This window comes from Phocoena phocoena, chromosome 6 (assembly GCF_963924675.1).
Source record: "Phocoena phocoena chromosome 6, mPhoPho1.1, whole genome shotgun sequence".
NCBI classification, from domain to species: domain Eukaryota; kingdom Metazoa; phylum Chordata; class Mammalia; order Artiodactyla; family Phocoenidae; genus Phocoena; species Phocoena phocoena.
The window spans coordinates 16,779,943-16,804,752 of NC_089224.1; the positions used below are offsets into that span (position 1 = coordinate 16,779,943).

The 24,810-nt window shown below is 52.7% G+C and overlaps 1 protein-coding gene across 1 annotated transcript in view; it reads left to right on the plus strand.

Annotated features, from left to right (window-relative positions):
- Positions 1-24,810, plus strand: part of GFRA2 (GDNF family receptor alpha 2) — a 93,418-nt gene that overhangs the window by 63,092 nt on the left and 5,516 nt on the right. Inside the window, exons 5-7 of the mRNA XM_065878724.1 lie at positions 16,263-16,372; positions 17,079-17,219; positions 19,087-19,259. Of these exons, the coding sequence (XP_065734796.1) occupies positions 16,263-16,372; positions 17,079-17,219; positions 19,087-19,259 (424 nt within the window). The remainder of the gene's footprint in view (positions 1-16,262; positions 16,373-17,078; positions 17,220-19,086; positions 19,260-24,810) is intronic.

The following is a 24,810-nucleotide window of genomic DNA, read 5'->3' on the forward strand; positions in this document are numbered from 1 at the left end:
GTTCATGACAGTTGATTTCCCATGAGAGGCGGGTAGGAGGGACCTCAAATGGGCAGGTGCTGCTTGGAAAGGTGGGAAAATGCTAAGGGAAGGGGGCTTTCTGAGGAAGGGGAGAGGGCATAAGATGGTGGGTACCAGGGCACTTGGTTGGGAGAGGATGGGCTGGGGTCTGTTCTGGTGTGAGTGAGGGGTTCTATGGTTTCCTAGGCAGAGAGAGGAGCTGGGGAAAGACATGATTTTGAGGGCAGAGATCAAGAAAAGCAGGTGTGGGACTTCCCTGGTGGTGCAGTGGTTAAGAATCCACCTGCCAATGCAGGGGACACGGGTTCGAGCCCTGGTCCGGGAAGATCCCACATGCCGCGGAACAACTAAGCCCGTGCACCACGACTACTGAGCCTGCGCTCTAGAGCCTGCAAGCCACAACTACTGAGCCCAGGAGCCGCAACTACTGAGCCCGCGTGCCTAGAGCCCGTGCTCCACAACAAGAGAAGCCACCGCAATGAGAAGCCCGTGCACCGCAACGAAGAGTAGCCCCTGCTCGCCGCAACTAGAGAAAGCTCGCACGCAGCAACGAGGACCCAATGCAGCCAGAAATAAAAATTAAAAAAAAAAAAAAAGAAAAGAAAAGCAGATGTGCTGTAGGCCTGTAAGGGGCGACCCCTCCTCGTGGCAACAAAGCCCAGTGACTCTTGAGGGGGAAGGAAAAAAATGGCAGAGCGTGTTTCAGGCAGCACTGGCTCTGCCCTGGTGGCTGTGGCCGCACCTTGGGGCCTCTTTCTTACATTCTGCTGCCGCCATCGTACCCAACCCCAGAGGGCGATGTCCCTCCCACATGGGAGCAGTGGCCTGGGCCCCTCTGCCGCTCTGAGGGGACTGGCAGCCTTGGGTTTGCACCCCAGACAGGCCAGTGTTCAAGTCCCAGCCGCAGCACTTCCCAGGCATGCCACAGTCATTTCTCCAAGCCTCGGTTTCCTTCTCTGTCTGGTGGGGGATTTTGTGAGGATTAAACACGTTAATGCTTTTAGAGGTGCTTAGCGGACACACAGCAAATGCTCAAAATTGTTAGCTATTATTACTTATTATTAGTTTGGTAGGTCTCAGTAATTGCAAAGACAGGACTGAAATAGAAATAATTATAGCAAACATAAACTGCATAAAAATACAGGAAACATAAACTGCATAAAAAAAAACCAGGTTTCCATGGTGCAGATTTCAGATCCCGAGTGTCTGGGCTGGCTCAGCATCCTTGTGGCTGTCCCCGGGCTGGGCATCGGAATTCCGTGAAGGTTTCTACCTGGCCGCCTGCCTTGGAGCCTCTCGGCCTCTTGAGTGTGTCCTTGCTGGTGGCAGCAGCCTGTTTCCTGGTGGTGGGAGCGAGGCTGCAGGTCTTGTTCTTTGTCAGGAGCTGGATTGGAGTGACTCAGCTCTGAGGTCTCAGTTTTGGGAGAAACTCAGAAACCTCCTTTGGGATGAACTAACTGATATTAATCGTTGACTCCCCAACTTCTCCGAGCTGGCTGGCTCTGCCCTGAATGTGGAAGCTTGGGTGGCATCCTGTGTTCTCTCATGGCTGTTGCTGCCTCCCTCTGCTTCCTTTTAGAGCAGGAGGGGTCAAAAGTGATGGGTTTTGAGAAGGTCAGCTGTATGAGGGTGAGTGGGAGAAAGTCCTAGCCTGGAAGGCTGGTGTCCAGAGATTGTACCTGGGCTGCGGCTCCTTTGCAGTGGGCCATTGTAGCCTGGTCAACACACTGAGTGTGTCCCACAGAGACTTCCACCAGGAATGACACTCCGTGTGATGCCATTATGTGTGCTACTTGGATTTGAGCCTAGAGAGTGGGTCAGGGGCATCCTCTGCCAACTTCTGAATGTCTACTGGGACATAGTTATTTTTTATTTCATTTCTGTTCGGTTCTATGCACATGGACTTACCATTGTCTTGGGGTCCTGGATACCTTAATTAAAATGTCATTCATCACCCGTTACAGATCCTTTCCCTGCAGATCACCAGCCACCTGATCTCTAACTGCCATTCCCAGTTTGCCTCCTGGTTTGGAAGGGCTCTGCTTAAGGCCTTCCAACAGCCTGTCTATCTACCTAGTATTTGCAGACCTACTACTGCAGAGGAGTGCAGCTGGGTATTCAAGGGATGGCCTTCCTATCAGCTATACAACTTGTCTACTTTCCTCTTGCCACAATCATTTCCATATATTAAAACCCACTGTACCCCATTTCAGTGCAATGGTAGGTTCTACTCTTTCCTTTGAACACCAACATCACCACCGGCAATACCCAGACGAAATTCACGTTGCCTGTAAGGACATCCAGTACGTGTCTAGTAGGCCAAGGGGCAACGAGAAGGACCACCGCAAAATGCCAGGCCCCCGTGGAAGACCATCTATGGGGGGACACTGTCAGGCTGTCTTGCTGGGACACATTACCTTCCCGTACCAGAAGCTGGAGGACCGCTCCCTGGGGTCTGGACTCAGACATCGTCAGCCTGATTGACTGATGTCTTCAGGCTCTGTGCCTCTTGGGGTGTCCTCTGGTGGCTTTCTCTGAGCAGACCCTGATGGCACGTGGCCCCTGTTGTGTCCCGGTAGGTCTGTGGTTTGCAGCTTTCTACCCACTGTGCCCATCAGCATCCATTTCTCCTGCCCTGTTTGACTCCCTGCACTGGGGCCATACCTGTCGAGTCACCCCTGCCGTCTGCCAGCTGCCGTGGGGATCCACCTTGGCTGACACACGGAGATGTTGCCTCCTACCTTGACCCCAGATGCCTATCACAGGAGCAGGATGCAGGAACTGGAGTGTGTTTTACAGGAAGTGCTGGATGTCCAGTGGTGTTATGGCCAACCCACTTTCCAGCCGACGGGGAAGAGGACAGAGTGAGCAGTTGGGGGGAACCTACCTTCACTTCAGAATTCTCCTGGGGAGCCCTGCCCCTTGTACTCATTGGAGAGAATGAGGGCTTGGTGGTGAACCCTGTCTTAGCCCATTTGAGCTGCTATAACAGAAATACCATATACTTGGGGGTATAACAACAAAAGTGGAAGGGGCAAGCTCTCCGGATCTCTTTTATAAGGGCACTAATCCTATTCACGAGGGCTCTTCCATCATGACCTAATCACCTCCCAAAGGCCCCACCTCCTAAAACCATCATATTTGGGACTGCGTTTCAATATATAAATTTTGTGGAGACCAAACGTTCAGTCTATAGCAGGCCCCTCAGGGGAATCTTTTTGCCCAGGGCTGCCCAGGTGTCCTGGAAAGGCTTCTGTTCATTGCATCCAGAACAAATGCTACTCTTGTTTCTGCCTCAAGAACCTACTCATTCATCCTTTCCCATTGCTGGGTCCACTTCCCTCTCTGTTGCCATGATGGCTTTTCCTCTCTTCCTGGGTCTGCTCCTCCCTGTGTCTCGATTTCCACTTACAGACTTTTCTTCCCTTTGTACCTTGTACTCCTGTGTTCTGTCTCCTATCTTTTTTTTTTTTTTTTTTTGCGGTACGTGGGCCTCTCACTGTTGTGGCCTCTCCCGTTGCGGAGCCCAGGCTCCGGACGCGCAGGCTCAGTGGCCGTGGCTCACGGGCACAGCTCTGCGGCATGTGGGATCTTCCCGGACCGGGGCACGAATCCGTGTCCCCTGCCTCGGCAGGTGGACTCCCAACTGCTGCGCCACCAGGGAAGCCCCGTCTCCTGTCTCTTGAACCTCGGCCTTAGCAGAGCCCTTTGGGGTGTGCGTGGGAGATTCAGTGGAAGCAGTGAGGAACTGCTTATTCTGAGATAAATGCATTCAAACACTTGATGAGCACTTAAGATTCTTCTCACTCCTTGCCTGGTGTTATGTCTTCACGTAGAAGTCACCATCTTTTTTCTGCCACATGGAACAGTCTTCCTTCACACTTTGTCTTCTTGGATGAAGCCAAACTCTGGTTCAAATCTCAGAAGCTCCAAGTTTCTGATGTTTCATTGATTGACAGTAGAAGTTTTCAGAGAGCTGGTGACAAATCCATTGGGACCTTGTGACCACTTGCTCTCCCTGAGTGGTTTGCCATGTCCCCTCTGATTTCCATCCAGCCCACTCCTCACGGGAGGCACTGGACCCATCGCAGGACCACAGCTCCCTGTAATCAGCGTTGGTGCAAGAACCACCCACATGGGAGGGGCATGGCTCCCAGCCCTCTGGTGTCATCCTGGAGTTGTCACCTGTTGTGGAAGTGGAGGGTAGAAGCAGGAAGGACCTGCCCAAGAATCAGGGCCTAGGGGAAGGGCCTGTGATTGGGAGGGACAAGGACTTTCTGCCTGGAGGTGTGTGTGGCCTTGCGTGTGCTGCGTCTGTCAGGGTGGCAGGGCCTTCACATGGGCGCGCCTGTGGGGACACGTGTGAGTGAGCACCCTGCTCGCAGGTGAGACAGACGGCCCGGATTCAGTTCTTTCCTCTCTGGATGCTGTGTTCTGTGTGCCTGACCTTAAGCTAACAGGTTGGAGTCCCTCAGTTTATAGATTTTATTTTTAAAGCCTTTTTCGTAAAACACTAACCTCAGCGAAGGAGAAAGAAGGGAAAGGAAAAAAGCTGAGTTCAGCAGCTGTAGTTTGCTGTATTTTTCATCTTGCATCAGCAAGTTGGGACCACAAATAATCTGGTCTTATATGCTTCAGTGACGCTGCTGCTTAAGACTCGGCTCTCCTCCTAAGGCAGTATGTTCCTTGGAGCCAGCGTCACTCCCCTTCCCCAACCTGCTGGCTCCGGTGGGGGCCAGGGGCAGGGATCCAAGTGGAAGGCAGAGCACAGAGGGGAGCACCGGCCAGCAAGGGTGTGGGTCATTAATTTCTGAATGGTTTCTGGAATCAGCTAAACATTTCCTTTTAACCAGCTTCCCCAGCCTCATATCCTTTGTTAGTTGAGGAAAAATGTCATTTATAATGGATATTGCCTTGATAAATAGCTCCCAGGAAGCACAGCATTCTCATGAGTCTATATAATGAGAAATACTCCTAGTGGTGGCATAGCTGCCCAGATATTTGCCTGAATGGAAAAATATTTGTCTACGCAGTGGGCTCTAGAAGGCCTGGATGAAGGACGCCGGGGGGCCAGGCTGAGGGCCCAAGGTCCCCTGCAGCCTCTGTGGCCCCGAGGGAGTGTGTGTTCTCCCAGTCCTCTGTGAGAGCAGACCCGGACTCCCGGTCCTTCCTGCGTCCTGCTGGGCCGGGCCGCGGTATACAGGCTTCTCTCCCTCTCTGCCACACCAGCCTCCTGTCCTTGTTCTGGCCCCCTGCATTCATTCTCTTTTCATCATTCCTAGGGAGAAAAAGAATAAACATGTACAGAGTGAATTCTATCTTTTGGAGGTACTTTTGCGTATGTGATTTCACTGTTTACTTTTGCATATGTGGTTTCATTTCCACACTCTTCTGTGTAGGTGTCAGAGCCATTTAGGCACTAAGAGTTACCGTGATGTTTCCAGGGTTTACGGCTTATAAGCAGCGGGTGTTTTGATCCAAATACTCCACCCTGACACTGATTCCTTTTGCCCTTCTGCTTGTTTGAGAATGGACAGTTTACCCAGCCTTTCTCCACAGGGACCCATTGGATTTTCCTCTGTGGGTCCCCAAGGCACTTGTTCATGTTAAAAGTGGTGCTTAAGCATGTGTGTTAATTCTTGCAGGCCACTGGGGCCTCCTTTAGCAAATGGCTGGTATCAGAGATAGCAAAGATACTTTTCCAAGTTCCTAGCAACCACCAGGCAGTGTCTGAGGAGGGGAGGGAGACAGACCCACCCAAGGGCATTTTGGGGGGCTGACCTATCTTAGTGCCAAAGTTATTTTGACCCTGATGCATTTTGCCCTGCTGCCACCTGGAAATGTGCTTGTAATTTCATTTTTCAAGGGGAGGTGCTTGGAGAGTTCTTAATTCTTTTCCTGCTTAGCGGAAAATCTTCTGTGCCTCCAGATAGAGTCCCCATCCATCCATCCATCCATCCACTCATCCATCCACTCATCCATCCATCCACTTATCCATCCATCCATCCATTCATCCATCCATCCATCCATCCATCCATCCATCCACCCATCCATCTATCCACACATCCATCCATCCATCCACTCATCCATCCATCCACTCATCCATCCATCCACTCATCCATCCATCCACTCATCCATCCACTCATCCATCCATCCACTTATCCATCCATCCATCCATTCATCCATCCATCCATCCATCCATCCATCCATCCATCCACCCATCCATCTATCCACACATCCATCCATCCATCCACTCATCCATCCATCCATCCATCCATCCATCCATCCATCCACTCATCCATCCATCCACTCATCCATCCATCCATCCATCCATCCATCCATCCATTCTTTCTTCCCTCCCTCCCTTTCCCCTTCCATCCAAAAGGCTCTGTATTCAGTGTCAGGCACTACTCTGGGCACTGAGGATTCAAACATGAATAAAGTCATTTCTGTTCTGAAAGAATTGATACTTTAATGGGAGAAACAGATACAAAAAATATAAATTATGATATGATTGGTGGGGAAAACATAATAACTGGTGTTTGTGAAACACGTTCAGAGCTGGGGCAAGGCATCATTCTCAGAAAGTTTTCTGGAAGCGCCGACACCTCCTGAACTGGGTTTGGAAGGGTGAACTGGAAGAGGAGATAAGGAGCGTTTGGTTGGGGGAAGGCAATCCTGGCAGGAGGAGCCTGTGGGATAAGGCTCTGTGGAGCATCACGGTTGGGGAACTCGTGCCATTTGCTATTGCTACGAGGGTTTGGGCGAGAGAGAGAAGGAGGAGGGGGAGAAATGAGATGGAGAGGTCATCACGGTCCCGATTATGGGTGAGGGTCAGGGTGGCAAATGATGGGCTCTTGAAACCCAGGAAGTCCTCCTTTGGGGGCATTAGTGGGGCCATAGTCACCAGAGTCAGAATAAGTCCCTCAAAAAGCTGAGGCCAGCGTGCTGGGCACAGTTCTCGGTGCTGTACGGGAATCTCGGTGACACTTCCCAGAAATGACTAGACCTTTTTTCTGGTTGAGGATTCTCACAGTGGGGTAACTTGCCCAAGCTGTCCCCTTTGTGATTTGCAGAACTGGGGCTCGAACCCAGGTTGTTTGAGGCCTGGGATTTTGCTTTTAGTCACTGTGCCCCTCGTGCTGGTCTGCAGTTTAGGCTGGATGTTCCTCTGTATGTTATGTTTTACGAAATATGATTTGATGTCAGAGCCTATCTGAATCTCTGTAACAACATGCCGCGGAATCATAGGGTTTGGTTGGATTGTGAAGGTTGAGAAACACTCTGTGGAGGTGGGAGAGAGGGGAATTGCAAAGGTGGGGAGTGATCTGGGTCTTTGAGTGGGAGGTCTTCAGCTTCTGGAATGGGAAGAATAAAGGTTGAAAGTGCTTGAACTTAGCTCATGAGACTTCAAGTGTCAGAATCTTAGGACTAATCCCTGGGGTTAGGAAGATCACGTGAGAGACTGACCACTGGCCATGGGGATCTTACCTGCTCCCTGGCCACCACAGGATCACCTGCTACCCCTGACTTAAAGGACTTAAAGGAGGTGGACCTGGAGCTTTTTGCTCTGGAGCAGGAGGGAGGGTGGCAGTGGGGAGGGAGAGAGAGAAGAAACTAACCTCATACCACCAGCAGGAACCATATCAGCATTTAGAGAAAGTTGAAAGAAATCTTTCAGCTGGATGGCTACCTAGCTCAAGGCTAACTACACTCTTAACACAATAATAAGTCAATCCTCACTGAATAATTAAATAGAGAGCCTTCATAAGTATTGACTTAACGTGACAGCAAGTCTATAGTGACTCTGGGTTTGCTTGTGTAAACACAATCTCTTGTTCAGCTTAGCAGTTCAATGAAATAGAACAGTCCTTCAATTAAAATCAAATGATGCATACGTTTAATTCTTTTCTCCTCTTACCAGGTAATAATAGGTTTGGAACTTAGGTGAAGGGATTGGGGGGAAATTGGGGAAAAGGGCATCTGCCCATCTGCCTGTGTTTTCAGAGAACCCGTAGGGCTATATCCAATGGTGGTGTCTAGAAGAAGGATGTGGCCTTGGAAATAATTACCATCTTAAAGCAGCTTTATTAAAAGAGCACATAATAAACAGTGTATTCTATTAGCATCTTTTGAAATTTAATTCTGGATCGTGTCAGTTCACACACTCACCATGTTCCCCTGTTCGTAACCAGGGTGCATAAAGTATATTGTCTCCTGCATTTTATCCCTTAACATGATTTCATGTTTAAATTTTCACATGTTGGTATCCTCTACGTCCTTGTCATTTTCAATAGCGATGCGGCTTTCTGTGGCTTACCCATCTGAACCATTCCTCTCTAGGAAAGAATCCAAGGCCAGGTCTGTCTTCCTTCATGAATTGTACCATCATCTGTTTTCCAAGTTACTCCCAGTGAAGTGTTCCTGTGATCCTGCCTCTTTCACGTGGATTAGATAGACCCTTTGTGGGTTTGGTTTTTGGTGTGTGTCCCTTTCAGTGTGTGCCTTTTTTATTTGCTTTGAACTTGGACAAAGAAGATCAGATAAAATCAGAGAGCAAAGCTAAGCAGTAGTGAAGAATTTTTCTTTTTTTCTTTTTCCTTTTTGGCCGTGCTGCGTGGCTTGCAGGATCTTAGTTCCCTGATCAGGGATAGAACCTGGGCCCCCTGCATTGGAAGTGCGGAGTTCTAACCACTGGACCGCCAGGGAATTCCCAAGAATTTTTCTGTTTTAAGTGACAGAGACCCAACTACCTTAAGAAAAATTAAAAAGGAATCTGTTGGCTTCCAGTAAAATATAGAAAGGGCAGGAGTGTATTCCAGGACTCATGCAAATAGGTCTCCCTCTCTCTCTCCTTGTCTCTAGTTTCTGTTTCTCTCTGCAGGTTGGCTGCATGCGTATCCTTACTGTGACCAAGAGGCTAGATCTATGGTCCCAATTTATCTGGGCTCACATCCATAGTGTCTTATAACCAGAAAGGAAAGAATGTTCTTCTTTGCTCCATTAGGAAAGTCTCTGGGCAGGGCTCTGCTTGGCCTGGCTTGTGTTACTTCCTTATACCTTGACTAGTCAGTGTGGCCAGGAAGAGAGCTGTGTGGTGGGCCAAGCCTGGGTCACGTGTCCACCTGTGGCTCCGGACGGTGGACTGCCACGGTTAACAGCCTGTAAGAACTACCTGGCCGGAGGAGGAAGTCCGCAACCCACCCGCTAAGGGGAGCTGCTGTTCTAGGCAGAAAGAATAAGTATCCATGTACACTTAAAGAATAAACAGGAGGGAAGGAAGCCAAGTGGATTCTTGATTTCATGAGACAGGTGGAGGTAGTCCTCGGGAACAGGCAGGAAAGGACGGGGCTCAGGCTGTCCACAGTGAGCCCTGGAGGCGTCAGAAAACAGGCACGTGGGGGAAATCCATTTTCCCCTTTCTCAGTGTCACGTAACATTGAGCCTACTTAACCGTGCCCTGCACCACCGGAGGGGACCTCGGAAAGCCATTCCAGAGGCTCTTGGGTCTATGAAAGCCATTTCCTCTGCGTTCCCCTAAATTGTCTCTGAAGACCACCACGAGTAATTTGCATTTCTTGGAAACCCTTTTTCTCCTCCATAAGATATTCAAGTGCCCTGTTCATCAGCATGCAGCAGTGCTGGTGGCAGCCGTCTGGAAGCATTGTTAGTGGGGGCGGGTCATGGCAGCAGAGCCAGAGAAAGACGCTGTCCTCACCTGCCTGGCCCTACTTTGCTGGCTGTAGGGTGTGTGACCGTGCGACCTACCTCTTGGAGCTGCCGTGTCCTCGCTGTGAAATATGTCTACTTTGCGGGACTGTTCAGAAAGTTAAATGCGATGACCACGACGGCACATGGTGTATCCTCAGTAAATATTAGCTTCCTTTACTCCTCCTCCGATTCTAAACCAGTAGAAACCCATGGGTTTCTGTGGCAGCAGCATAACAGGTATAACCTGATAAATGGGAACTTGGCCAAGAGCTTCAGACCCTAAAGCCACGTATTGGCCAGCATTGGAACGTTTTGGGCTTCGGGGGAGCAATTTACTGTAGTATTATTCTAGGCCAGACAGATTTGAGAAGAGTCTTTGTGCTTGGGAAGGTGTTTACAATCTGCACCAAGGGAGGGATTTGTTGATAACAGGTACCTGTACTTTCTTGGCTAAGACCAAAGAAAAGAAGCGAGAGGTGTGTACCCAAGTGTAACTGTGTTTGTGTGGGGATAGGAATGTGTGTGTGTGTGTGTGTGCGTGTGTGTACAAACATGCATAGTCTTGTAACTGTGAACCTTCTTGGGCTGCAGCCTGAAACACTACTTTCTTCCATGGGCTGGGCTATATCGTAGGTATATTTAAAGCTGAGACCAGGGAGTGGAGTCTAGAGGGTTCCCACAATCCCAGCTCTGAAGCCCGTGCAGATTTGCTTCATCCCCCAACTTTTGCCTGCATCAGAATCACCTGGAGGGCTGGTTAAAATGAAGATTGCTGGGCTCTGCCCCTAGATTTAAGATCTGTTATACGTGGGGTGGGATCTGGAAAATTTGCATTTCTAAGAAGTTCCCAGTTTTACACTGATGCTGTGGGTCTGCGGACCACACTTTAAGAAACACTGAGCTATAGGAATTCCACCCTCTCCCATCACCACCACCCCCGCCCCCCAGTTTTAGATGATTCTGCTTATGTGGGTTGACCTTGGCACTTCCAGCTTTGCCTCTTTTTTCCTTTCAGGAACACACCTGTCCATCAAATAGCGTTGCCAGATCTAATAAAAATACAGGCTACCCAGTTAAACTTGAATTCCAGACAAACATTGAAAAACTGTTTGGTATAAGTATATCCCAGATACTGCATGGGATGTACTTATACTAAAAAAAAATTCATTGTTTATCTGAAATTCAAATTAAATGGACATCCTGTATTTAATCTGGTGACTGTTTAATAAAACTGGGGGTCAGATGTCTCTCTCTGCCTCTCTTGCCACTTTCCTGTAATTGAATAGGCTACAGCTGCTGGTGAAACAAGCCCAAAGAGGGTTTGTGTGTTTTGGACAGACCCACCTGCTGTCCTGAGCTCATTTGGCAGTCTTTACTCCATCTTGCTGAGATGGACTTGACTCGTGTTCATTGTTGGTTCTCTTGCTGGCTCTCTGTTTTTCTCTTTGTCTGTCTGTCTGTCTCTCATGCTTTCTTTTATGCCATCTCTCCTATGGGGGCTCTTCAAGGCAGAAATCTGAGAAGTGATGAGGCTGGTCTAGGAAAAGGCTGTTCCTGGAAGTGAGAACAGAGTCCAAGAGACTGGGGACCTCATGGCGTCAGCAGGGACGAGTGGCATCTGGCCCAAGATCCCCAGCTGCCTCACCGCGCATTATGAAAAGCATAACATTTGCCTTGGAGACTGTACCTACCAGGACTGGACTGATTCACTCATGGTTGGAGTTGAGAGTGTCATGGGCTTGAAGGAAATTGGCCCCGCTGGTCTCGCATGCCGGTGGAGGGAGCCGGCTGCTATTGGCTTTGGTGTGACTTAAGGGACAGAGGGAACTTGAGAAATCAAAGGCCTCCTGGAGGCTTGGACACGGCGTCCTCCTAAACGGCCCCATTTGTCACTCTGGCTTGCCAAGGCTGCCTGGATGCTGAGGACAGAGAAATGGCGCAACAGAAGGCCTGGCCGCTTCCCTTCCCTCCACCCTTCCCCTTAGCTCCTCTCCCTCCCCTCCCTGTGCTCTGAAGAGAGCCACAGGGCTGCTGTAAAGGAAGTAGGCTGTAGCCTCCCAGGAGCGAGGTGGCCTTTCCCCATTGGTCACCCAAGGTCTGGCAAAGGGGCCTGTGCTGCTCCTCCTGTGTCCTCAGCATGGCATGGAGAGTGACGTGGAGCAGGGAGGCCGTTGTTCACCTCGGTCCAGCAGGTTGACTCTGGAGCCTGGCGGGTAGAGAGGGGGAGCTGTCCCTCCCCAATAGGCTCACATTGCCTTGTGTGGGGTCCAGACCCGCCTCGGAGGGGTGAACAGGTATTTTTCTTCTACATCAGACACAGGAAAAACTACTCCCCGTTTGTCTGTGGCAGGCATGGTGCTGCGGATGAGACAGCTGGGTAGAGAAGAAAGATAAGGACAGTGTCTCCTCTCTGTGCCCCAGCTCTCCCACGTATCCCGTGAGGGAGGTAGGCAGGCACAACCCACCCCATTTGATAACTGGGGACACTGAGCACAGAGACACACCAGGCCTGCCCAAGGTCACACAGCAGGCGAGCGGTAGACTGGATGTGGTTGTGTGACAGCTGCTCCCTTCTCTCCCAGCAGCTGGATCTGCCCTCCCCTCCTCACTGAGGGGTCTCACTGGCCCACTGCACCTGGTGTTGGAACTCTTTCACTTTCCGTGTCCTGGCTTACTTCCTTTACCCACCCCTTCTCTCTGGATGACCTTGTCTGTCTCTGAGGGCATCATACTCCCATTTTCACACGTTCCCTCCGTCTCCAGCCTGGGACCCAGTGATATTTTAAGAAGCCTCATGGATGGTGAGGACAGCAAGATCCTTGAGGTTCTTAATGTCAGTGATTGGAGAACCAGACTTGCAGAAGGGAGGTGAGCTTCCGGGAGGATGGAGCTGGGCTCTCAGGTCTGCTGCAGCAGGTGGCCTGCTCCTCCGGGATGGTGAGCTGGCAGTGACCTCTGTGGAGCCCTGACCCCGTCAGCTGGAATTACCTTCCTGACATTGCACTGACATGCGTGCCATTCCCATCCTTAGTCTGTCAGTCACATGGCAGGGCCTCAATACGTATTTGGAGAAAAGATGAATGGATATCTACCACTTGCCCAAAGGGGTTTGGAGGATATGGGTGAAGAAATCAGTAGAGTCTGCCACTTTGGGAACGTGTGTTCCAGTTGGAGAGAGCAAACAGGGCAATATCAGTAAGTCTGCATGCAATTAAGTATGAAATTGACTGGTCCAGACCATATGTGTAGCTGGAATACAGAGGTGGACAAAGTCCATGTGGCTGGAGGGGCAGAAAGGGCTTCACGGGCTGGACTGACAGTGAGCATTGGGGAGGTAGTAGGAGGGGCTTGGGCTCTCTGTGTGATCAAATGACATTAGAATGGACTCCTGTATTTTGGCTGAGAGATCCTATTAAAATGTCTCTTTGGTGGGGAGGAGATGGTACCCAGCAGCTCTGCTTGTAATCTTGCAGCCCCATACCCTGCAGGAGCTCGGATGTGGCTTCACGCTGACCCCTGTGGTCCTCCTCACTGCAGGGCCTGACCACAGCCCCTTGGCTCCTTCTGGAGGCAGACATTTGGCCAAAACAAACAGTGAAATCTTTGAAGGTGCTGTATTCATTTCCCTAGCTGCTGTAACAGAGTGCCACAACTGGGTGACACTGATTTTTTCACAATTCTGGAGGCCAGAAGTCCAAAATCAAGGTGTTGGCAGGTCTGTGCTCCCTGTGAAGCCTTGAAGGGAGAACCTGTTCCATGCCTTCCTCTTAGCTTCTGGTGTTGCCGGCAATCTCTGGCGTTCCTGGACTTGTAGGCGCCTCACTCCAAATGCTTCCTTGATCTTCACATGCATTCTCACTCTGTGTCTGTGTCTCTTCTCTTCTTCTTATAAGGACACCAGACACTGGGTTGGGGGCCCACCCTAATCCACCGTGACCTCATCTTGGTTACATCTGCAAAGAGCTTATTTCTGAGTAAGGTCACGTTCACGGGTACCAAGGATGAGGACCTAGCTCTTTGGGTGACACAATTCAACCCATGATAGCTGCTGAGAGATTTTGGTCTGTTGGCCTCCCAGTCTCCTTTACCTATTAAGTCTGTGTCCCCTCCTGGCTCCCTGACAGGTCTCTGGAGGTCCGGGGTGTGGGCAGAGACCATCTCTCATTGACCTTCATTCATTTGCTAGTTCATGGAGCAGGACAGACTCCGGTCTGGCTATTCAAGACCAAATGTCATTCTTGCTTTTTTTTTTTTTTTTTTTTTTTTTTTTTTTTTTGTGGTACGCGGGCCTCTCACTGTTGTGGCCTCTCCCGTTGCAGAGCACAGGCTCCGGACGCGCAGGCTCAGCAGCCATGGCTCACGGGCCCAGCTGCTCCGCGGCATGTGGGATCTTCCCAGACTGGGGCACGAACCCGTGTCTCCTGCATCGGCAGGCGGACTCTCAACCACTGCGCCACCAGCGAAGCCCCCAAGTGTCATTCTGCAGGGGCTGGGGGCTTGGTTGGAAATGCTGCTTTTCCCTGTTTTGGGGACTGGGTGGTGAGGCAATAGAGGGTATGATTTACGGGCAGGAAGGAGGGCGGAGACACTGAAGCTTTCCTTCTCTTTTCCTATGGAGGACAAGATACTTTTATAGAGGAGCAGGATGTGGGTGGAGGACCTGCCGGAAGGGGTGGCCTTTATTGTTGGGGTTCTGGGCTGGAGTCTTGGCTCTGCTGCTCGGAAGCTCTGGGGTCTTGGGGAAGTTATTCAGCTTCTCTAAGGCTCAACTTCCTCCTCTGTGAAGGAGGATGGTGATAACAACTGCTTGGCAGATCTTGGCAAAGTTTCTGTGAGGATTACGTGGTAAAAGGTGGATGTGAAAGGACCTCTTCTTAAGTCACGTTTTTATCGTGGTCAGTTACACACAACATAAAATTGACCGTTTCCACCATATTTAAACGTACAGAAAGTCCTTTTTATTCATTGGATAAATAAGGCACATGGGTCCCCAAGAAGCAAGGACTCATCTGAGGTCTCGCAGCAAGATGGGGTGGAGCTGAAGTGAGACCTCGCCCCCAGCTCTCAGCTGGGAGCTCACCTTGCATCTCCAACACCTAGCTGCCTCTGCGGGCTGCAGGGATCCAGGGACACTCAAGGTCTCTTTGGGGTCAAATCACTCTGGAGAGCTTCCTCGTTCTCCTAAACCCCCTCTTCCGGGACTGTGGGGCCTCCAGGGAAACCAGGTGGGACCCAAGGAGCCGCCTCTGTGTTGAGAGCATTCCTCTTAGGCTATCCTGGTCTCTCTCAACTTCTTGTCTTTTTCTCTATCTGCTCCTTCCCGATATGGACAGAGTTCCAGTGGAGAAGCAGGGGAGCTGAATTCGGGGTGACCTTTGGGATGGCTTTGTGAGGTACCTCACGGTATGGACAGAGCTTGGGCAGGGAGGCAGATGGCCTGGGTTCTGGTCCTTCCTGTGGCTACTGTAGTAGTTCTTACCGAGCCCATATTGTAGAGGTCCTACTATGTGCCCATCACTGGGAAAACACCAGTGAACAAGACCTTGGTACTTGCTGCATGCAGCTGCTGTAAGACACTCGGGATATGATGGCAAGGACCTTGTGGCAAAGGGCACTCGCCTATAGGAAGCCCCAGTGGGTGGGGAGGTGGGCGGTGGCCTGGGCTGATTGATGGTAACAGCCTGGGGCCAGGGTGCTAAGGCAGGAAGAAGAAGGAGCGGGAATTGCTCTGCAGGTTGGACTTGGGTGCCCTGGGCTCCCTGTGACCGCTGCATCCGGGTACTGGGGGCTGGAGACAGACCGGGTCAGACAGCAAATGCCTTCAGGCAGCTCATGGTCGAGTGGGGAGCACAGAGCTGTGTGCAGGTCGTTCCAAAGCAGCTCTATCTGCACTGACAGAGAGGAACGGGTGATGACAGGTTACATCACCAGGGGAAGAAAAGGCTGATTCTGCCTTGCAGGATTGGGGAAGCTGGTGGAGGGACGGCAGGGGAGGCTTTGCTCTGATTTGATGCAGAAGAGATGGGTCAGGAATGCCCAGCGGATGTCTCGTCCTAGGCGGACTCTTTCTTTAACCTCCCCGGGGGCTGTCCCCTTTGACCCCCAGACGGATTCTATGAAGTGGCTGGGCGGGGATTATTGTACTCATTCTGTGAGTGGCAGTGGTGCTGTGTTGGAGGACTTGGGAAAGGTCACCAGGAGTGGGTTGAGCAGGAAGCAAGACCTGGCCTTCCTGCCTGGGTCCCAGGCATTCTCAGTAAACCCACCCTGGTTCCCTCTGTGTTCCTCCGACGGAGAGACCCATTCAGAGCAGGCCTTGCCTAACCTGGGTGCCTGGGTCTCCAGGAAGTCCTGTCCTCAAGGAGCTCCTAGCCTAAAGCCCTCCAAGCTTCTTTCCCTCTTTCTTCCTCCTCTCTGTCTTCCTGGCTTCTTCCTGCCCTGGGAGGCTGTGGAGGAGCCGCTCTGCCGCCGGGGAAGCGGGAGGGCCGCCAGACTAACTTGCTGTCCGATGGGTCTTCTCTTGATCCCAGGTCCCGGCTGGCGGACTTCCACGCCAACTGTCGTGCCTCCTACCGGACGCTCACCGGCTGCCCCACCGACAATTACCAGGCGTGTCTGGGCTCCTACGCGGGCATGATCGGTAAGCTGCCCCCACCCGGGCTCTCGGTGGCTCCCGGCTGCCCCAGGCTCAGTTAGGGACCGAGGCCCAGCTCAGGGCTGGCGGGTGGACAGCCTGAGCTGGCCCCTTTCTGCTGTGATGGGAGCCGGAGCTTTATCATGGGGGAGGAGGCCCCTGGAGCCTTAGGAGCTTCCAAAATAAGAAGAAAGGGTAACATTCATTGTGCCACATTCCAGACGCTGTGCTAAGCGGTTTACATGGACTGTCTTATTTAAGTCTGACGGCAGCCCTTACTAGGCAGGGGGTGGGGCTCCATTTTACAGATGGGAAAACTGAGGCTTGGGGAAGCTAAGTAACATGTGCAGGTTCACCCTGCTGGTCAACGTTGGCACTGGGATCCAAACCCAAGAGAGAGCCTTAGCCTCCCTGACTGGAGGACACATGCTCTGCTTGTTGGCGAAAGAGAAAGCAAGGGGCCGTGCTCTTGGGTGCGGGGGTGGGGGTGCTCCTGGGTATCCCCTCTGCCGCCCTGGTCTGTCCTTTATGCCATGACCCCTGCTGACCCCCGTGGTTTGGAATGTGAGCTGGGATATATGCGTGTTGAGGGGCAGGTGGATGGGAGGGAGAGGGGTGTCCGAAGCCTCTTCTCTGATGGGCCTGGGGTCTGGGGGCCCAAGGGGAAGGCTTACTGTTCCTGTCTCCTTTGCCTCCCTTTCTCCCTGCCTAGGGTTCGATATAACACCTAACTACGTGGACTCCAGCCCCACTGGCATCGTGGTGTCCCCCTGGTGCAGTTGTCGTGGGAGCGGAAACATGGAGGAGGAGTGTGAGAAGTTCCTGAGGGACTTCACCGAGAACCCGTGCCTCCGTGAGTCCTGCCACGTCCTCCGCAGCCAGCAGCCACCCCCAACCCCTCCTATCTCAGGGGGCCCTGGAGCTCTGCCTGGCCATTCCCTCCTTCCCCTTGCAGTGGCCAGTGACGCCTGCAGGGCTTCTCCAGCAGGGGGGTTGCCTGCGGAGACCATAGGTTTTGTGCTCTCGGAAATTCACCCCGGAGCTGTCCGGAGGCCACTGGAGGCCTTCCACCTATGTCGAGTCAAGGCCGAAGGTTTCTGGTCTGTGATCCTGACAGTCTCAGCCAGGTTCCTTCAGACACAGCCCTGGGGTGAGGTATTAGCATCTGTCACTTTTCCCTTTAAGGATCGATTTCCCCTTGGAATTGGAGTGTCATCAAACTCCTAACCCGAAGGCTAGAGAGAAGGAAAGGTCAGCCACAAGCTCTGCCTGCCTGGTCTTTCTAGTCTGACCCCCTCGCTATCCACACCCACCTGGAGACCTCCTCCCGCTTTCCTGCCCTCTTTTCTTCCTTCCGTCCATCTGTCCATCCTGCCTTTCTGACAGCACGGGGGGCTTAGAGGTGGAAGTCACAGTGCTTGTCATTGAGCAGCTCACCCTCTGAAGGAGGTGCACCGTCACAGCCATCACAGTACGGTGGGGGAGGAACCGTGTTAGGGTGGAGGTCTGCAGAGGGGTCTGCAGAAGCCCAGGGTGGGGCTGCCCAAGTCAGCCTGGAGGAGGGGCGCCCTGAAGGCATCTCAGACCCACTTGGGGATCACTGGCCACCGGTCAGCTGAAGGGGCAGGGAGGACCTGCTCGTCCGCTCTGGGCAGAGGTGGGTTTCAGGAACTGCAGACCACTTAGCCTTGCCGCACTGCATAAGGATGCCCAGGGTCACCTGGACAGGTGGAGAGAGTCCTCCCGGTGAGGGCCCTTGCAGATCTGAAGGCGTTTGGATCTTAGGGTCCTGCAGGTGGTGGAGGTGGTGTGAAGCTCGCTGAAGGGGTGTTGACAGGTGGTGCCATGGTCAGATCTGAGTTCGGAAGGCTCACTCCCTGGTTCTGGTGTGGAGGGGGTGGGGGTAGGGATGTGGTTCGCACAGGTGACCCAACACAGAGTCCGCTAGAGGTTGTTGTAGGTGCTCTCGGGAAAGGACAGCACCCACTGATCCAGAGCAGCGGCGGGGGGTGGAGTGGGGAGGTGGCGTTGGTTGATGGCAAGCAGGTGGTTAGGGAAGTGTCCTGAGTAACCCAGGTTTCTGACGTGGGAGACTTGGGTGGAGAAAGATGTCACCGTCAGGACTGGAAACGCAGCGGGAGGCAATGTTGCAGTGGAGGGAGTGGTGCTTAGTTCCGGTGGTGACATGATGAACTTGAAGTGCACCTGGGACTTGGAGCTTCATGTAGGCTCTTGGCTTGGGGACGCAGTTTTGTCCAAGAGGTCCCATTAGTTGGTCCTGAGTGGATTAGTGTAACTGACTGAGTGGGGGGTGGATGAGGCCACCTGGTGAGGGGACTACGTCGGGGGTCCACGTGAGCGTGGTGGTCTGCAATACTGAATGCCACAGAGAAGGTGGGCTTGCGCCCTGGGCACAGCCTGCCCCTCGCCTCCCGGCTCCCCACACCCCACTTCTCCTCCTGTTTTCCTCTTCATTCCACATCCGGTACATTTCCTTTATTCCGGTTTCTCTTTTTCAACTTCCCTCCTGCTCTTTTATTCTCTCAATATGAGACCTTGGTAGCTATCTGAAAGGGAGCTTCAGCCAAGTTAGTTTGGACGAGTTCCACCCCACCTCCAGCTCTGGGCTATCACAGGGAAGGTCAAGTTTGGGATGGCAAGGGGCAGAGTGATGGAGGGGCCCCTGATTTCTCTGTGTCTCCTGCTCTCTTTCCCCACAGGGAACGCCATCCAGGCCTTTGGCAATGGCACAGATGTGAACCTGTCCCCTAAAAACCCCTCATTCCAGGCCACGCAGGCCCCTCGGGTAGAGAAAACGCCTTCTTTGCCAGATGACCTCAGTGATAGCACCAGCCTGGGGACCAGCGTCATCACTACCTGCACATCTGTCCAGGTGAGGGGATGCAGCTCTGCCGCTGGGGAAACGGAGCCGGGGCAGTCTGAGGGCTTAGAGAAGCACCTGATGCCAGAGGCGAGGTGGGAAATTACAGCCTGGGGACCAGGGACGGGGCGCGCAAGTTCCTCCCTTTGGATCAGGACCCAAGAGGCAGGAAGAGCTGATGGGGGCTAGTTTTCCATGATTAATTCACTAACTATCACCTTGCAAGTATCAGACACCTGTTCTGTCACAGGATTGCACTAGATACCATGGGGGTGCCGGAGAAATGGAATGGTTACCATTTACTAACCATCTACTAATTACTGGGTACTGTGCTAGTAGACTCTACCTATTTACTGGGTACTAATTACTGGGTACTGCGCTAGTAGACTCTACCTATTTCATTGATTCTCACACCATGACCTGTTGGGATTCTTGTTGTACACGCAGGAAACTAGCCCAGGGGTGTTAGGCAACACACCCAAGGTCACACAGCTGGTTAGTGGTGGAATAAGATTTCAAACCTACATCTGATTCCAAAACCTGTGATTTTCATTTGTTTGTCCATGCATCCATCCATGCATCCATCCATCCATCCATCCAATGTGTGTCATGCATGCATTGTGTTCGACGTCTTATGTGAGATGCTAGGGAGACACTGGTGAATGAGGCTGATGCAGTCCTGTGTCTTGTGGTCCTTGTGGTCTTGTCGAGGGTCAGACAGTTCAGCAAGCACCAGACGTGGGCTGCGGTCAGTGCCACAAGAGGAGACCACGTGGGTGGCATTGTGGAGACACATCACAGGGTTCCCCACTCAGCCTTTCTCTCTGCTGAGCTATCCTCATGCTGTCGCACCATTTGCTACAGTAGATCCTTTGCTTAAGATGTTGGTTCTAATCAGAACGTGCCCCCCCCCCCACACTCATACACACTCTCTCTCACACACACTCATATATACTCATAAACACACTAAGAAGACCTTGTGCAGAATATCAGGGAAAACAGAGGAGGGGGGAAACAGTGAGGGTGAGGTGGTGGGGATAAGGGGATGTTTCAGGCAGGAATTGGGGCTGGAATTGCTAAGGAGGGGTGGGGTCTGGAGTCTAGCCAGTGAGAGCACAACGTGAGCATAGGTTTGGGGACTGGGGGAACAGGCCTGGCTGCATGTGGCAATGAAGATGCCAGTCTGAGTGGGGCAGGCTCGTGGGTGAGCACTCACTATGAAGTTTCAGTCTTGCAAGATGAGTAAGTCCTGGAGACCTGGTTACAGTGATGTGACTGTAGTTGACAGTGTTGTACTGTGTACTTGAAATTTGTATAGCCCTTAAGTGTTCTCAGTGCAAAAAAAAAAAAAAAGCAAAAAAAGAAGATGGTAGAAGTGTGAAGTGATGGATGTGTTGATTGACTCGTGGTGAGTATTTTACAATATTTATGTATATTGGATTGTGCATCTTAAAAATATACTTTTTTTTTTTTTTTCTGGCCGTGCCGCTCGGCTTGAGGGATCTTAATTCCCCAACCAGGGATCGAACCGGGCAACTGCAGTGGAAGCGCAGAGTCCTAACCATGGGACCACCAGAGAATTCGCAAATAGATACAATTTTTGATGGTCAATATAACCTCAGTACAGCCAGAGATGAAGAGCAGTGGGCTTTCAGAGTGCTGGCATGAGACCTGAGCAGGGATGGGGCCTGGCAGAGGTGTCCAGGTCGCCCCGGGCACACCTTGCTGGTGCCCGTCCTGGTTGGGAAGCCCACTCCCCCTTCCCTTCCCGGTGGGCTGTAACAGCTGACCTCCAAGTGCCTTCAGGTCAGGCCCAGCGTGGGCTCCTCCATGCCCCGCTCCCCTCCATTAGGCCGCCCCTCCTGATTTGGGCTGAGGTGCCCGTGTCACCCCTAGGTGGCTTCTAATCACACTCATCACGCTTCAGCGGCTGCTGGCGGGGCTCGGGGGCCACTCCACAGACGGTTGCCAGTTCAATTTCATGCTAGAGTGGTGGGCAGCTCGGCCGGTCAGGGCTGTGCCACCTGTCAGGTGACCAGGCTCTGGCGTGGTCTCTCTGGGCACTGCCAACCTTCCTCCCCAGCCCCTTGGGACTGGCTCACTGGGGAGATGCCCACTCATCAGGGGCTGTGGACCCTTCCTAATACTCCCACAGAGTCACTGTGGACGTGGAGAAGTTCAAAGCCCTGGTCTCATGCCCACTGCAGCCCCCTTAGTGCCTGATGACTCTGACTCCCTTTTGCCCCCTCGCTGTTTCCCTCCAGTGGTTTTCTAAACCATCGCCTGGTTTCTTTCAGCCCCAGCCTGGTTTTCTGCAGACTCACCATCTGGGGGCTTGTCTTACACTTGGTTTGATTCCAGTGGGGTTAACACACGATCTGTATGAGAGATGACGTATGTGAGGAACCTTACACACATGATAGGTGTTTTGAATCCTGGAGGGCTGTCTGGCAGGGGGCTCCCCCAGGCCTGGCCCCAGGGTCCGTCCACTCAGATGTGTTGACTAAGTCACTCTGGGTGGGACAGCAGGGGCGGACCTCCCAGGAGGAATGGAAGAGAAGCAGACCCTCAGAGGGACCCACCCACCATCACCCTCATACTCCCGTTCTTTCTCACAGAAACTGAAAGGAAAGGGCCTCTGATTCTGTTTTAATTACGGTCTTTTATTTTTTTTATTCTTTCATTTAAAAATATTTCTTTATTTTAATTTTATTTTTGGCAGCGTTGGGTCTTTGTTGCTGTGCGCGGGCTTTCTCTAGTTGTGGCGTGCGGAGGCTACTCTTGCTTCTCATTGCGGTGGCTTCTCTTGTTGCAGAGCACGCGTGGGCTTCAGTAGTTGTGGCGCACAGGCTTAGTTGCTCTGTGGCATGTGGGATCTTCCCGGACCGGGGCACGAACCCGTGTCCCCTGCATCGGCAGGCGGACTTTCAACCACTGCGCCACCAGGAAAGCCCTAATTGCGGTCTTTTAAATGAGCACCTACTACTCTGTGCCAGGTGCTGGGCGTGCAGAGGGAATAAGCCTGCGTCCCTGCCCTCAGCTTGGCTGGAGGCTGGTGTGGGTGGTCTGTCCCTCCCCAGCCCGTGCCCCCTCCCTCAGCTCTGCTAGCTTGGAAGGGCTCTGTGGTGGCCCTTGTGGGGCCCTTGGGAATGACAGCAACCCATGGCCACAGAAGGGAGTCTCCGAGTGAGGGCAGAGACAGGGAGCTGAGCGAGGGCGGGAGGGAGGGAGAGGAAGGCCGCACACCCCAGACACCCCTGGAGAGAGCGGCAAGATCACTTACCTCTATCCTCCTTCTTATCCACAGGTGGACCCTGGGGGAAGCCTTAGGAACCTCCTTCACTGACCCAGAGATGGTAGCCAGGTGGGGACCTCACATGAGTGATTGGATGTTAGCATCAGTGGGCTCTCTGAGAGCTCCTTCCCAAATCCCAAAGGATGGAAGGCCAGTGTGGACAGTGGCTTGTACACAGCACCCCCGGCCCCCGGCTCCTGGACAGTTTTCTTTTGGCTGTGCTGTGCTGACTCTTCCTCCAAATCCGCTCCCCCAAAGGACTTTCCCACAGTGGGGCAGGGTCTGGAATTGGAGGGACTCTTGTCTCCACCGAGGGGCTGCTGAGCAGAAATGTGGGTGTCTTAGGTACCAGAGAGGAGCCTGGAGCTGGGCAGACCCCGAGTTGGCCCTGTGTCTGTGGTCCTTGACGCTCTCTAGAGTCTGGCTCTCATATGCTTCCGTTCCTGGCTGTGGTTCCCTCTCTGGGTGGCCCTGCCAGTCTGGGGCTCTCTGGAACTTGGAGAAAGTGTGGCAGAATCTGCAGAACAGTATCTCCCTCTGTCCCTGCTACACACACACACACACACACACCCCTTGTGTGAATTCCCTCCCTCCTGCCCAGTGTTCCCTAAAGCGAGGAATCTACAGGAAGCCATCAGTCTTGCACCCTCATCCAAGGTCCTTTGTTTCTGAAACCCATCAGGCACCCCTGGTGTAGGCCCGACGGCCAGGCTGAGCAATATGCTGGCCCTTGTGCTCGTCAGTTCCTCTGAGCGAAGGGTGTCTCCTTCCCTTCTCTTCCAGCTCTCTGCCTTTGAATCCTACTTGGATGTCACCTCTTGGGTGGTCTCCTGACTCTGCTCTGGCAGAACTGCCTTCTCTTTGCTTAGGGCTCCCACTTTGCCTCCCTTCAGCCCCCATCACCACGTGTTCTGCTCCCCGCACCAGACAAGCATCCCTGGAGGGCAGGGGCCGCATCACCCCCTTGGTAGCCCTTATAACCGTGTGCTTAGTGCCTGGCATCAAGTGGGCGCTCCACACAGGTCAAGAGAAAGAGCCCAGAGTTCCCGATCATGGGATTGATGGGAACTTCCTGCTCTGTGTTCTAGAAAACGGTCTGTTTTGTTGCTCGCAGGCAACTCTATTCAGCTTCCCTCTCTCTCATTGATGCCCTCTGTGTGCCGTGAGGTATGAAGGTAAAGAAGTAGGTAAAGAAGGTGAAGATGCAGGAGGATTGGATAGAAAGCTCTTTTGTCATAAGATGGGACCTGGACCGGGGCAGTGCAGTGTGGGCAGGGCAGACTGGCAGTGGGTTCCCACTTTCCCTGGACTTGGTTTGTTTCCAGTGTCCTTGGTGTTCCCGGCAGGTGGCTCTGGGCCAGTTTGCTGGACCCTGTCATATCACCTCCTGCAGGGCTGCGGGGCCCTAGTAACGCAATCTCCTTTGCTTTCCTTGTCTCCACCGGCCAGTTTCTGCTCTCGCCCTTGCTAGTGCCCATCACATCTGGGGGAATTAAAAATGAGTTTGGAGGGCTTGCCATGAGCCCTCCTCACCACATGCCGGCCACAGGCTCAGCAGCCGGCAGCCACGTCCGTCTCCTCAGCCCCCTGCCTGTTCCCTGGACGGGTCTCTTACTCAGCACGCAGGCCGGTAGCTGTCAGAGCACGGGACCCAGAGGCTGGTCAGTGTATCCGTATGCCTATTAGGCATATATTTCTGATTTACAAATTCGGCTCGTTTCAAAGCTTTGAGAGGCTGATGCATTCCTTCTTTTCTTCCCTCTCTCTGGCTCTCCCTTGTACTCATTCATTTATTCATCCGTCAATGCATTCCCTCATTTATTCAACGTAAATTCCTACCGCACGTCACCCTGTTCCAGGCACTGAGGCTGACCAGCATATGAGGCCGGTACCTTGGTCCTCATACCAGCAGGAGGGACAGGGTGCACGCTCAGAGAATTACGGGGCAGGAGGTGATGGGTGCGCCAGGGGGCTGGATAAGGCGTTATGGACGCAGAGCGGGGAGGTGGCTTTGGGTTGGCAGTGGAAGCACAGGACTCATGGACCAGGTGTACCCTGCTGCTGGGCCTAGAGGAACAGAGAGAATTGAGGACACGGAGATGCAGAGATGTGGAACTGGGAGGGGTGGGCGAGGAGGGAGCAGAGACGGGAGTCAGGACAGCACAGGGCAGCTGAGGAGGGGGGCGGGTCCTGCTGGCTGAATCTGGCCTGCTGACTGTTTGAATAAATTAAGTTTTATTGGAACACGGGCCACACCTGAATAAATTA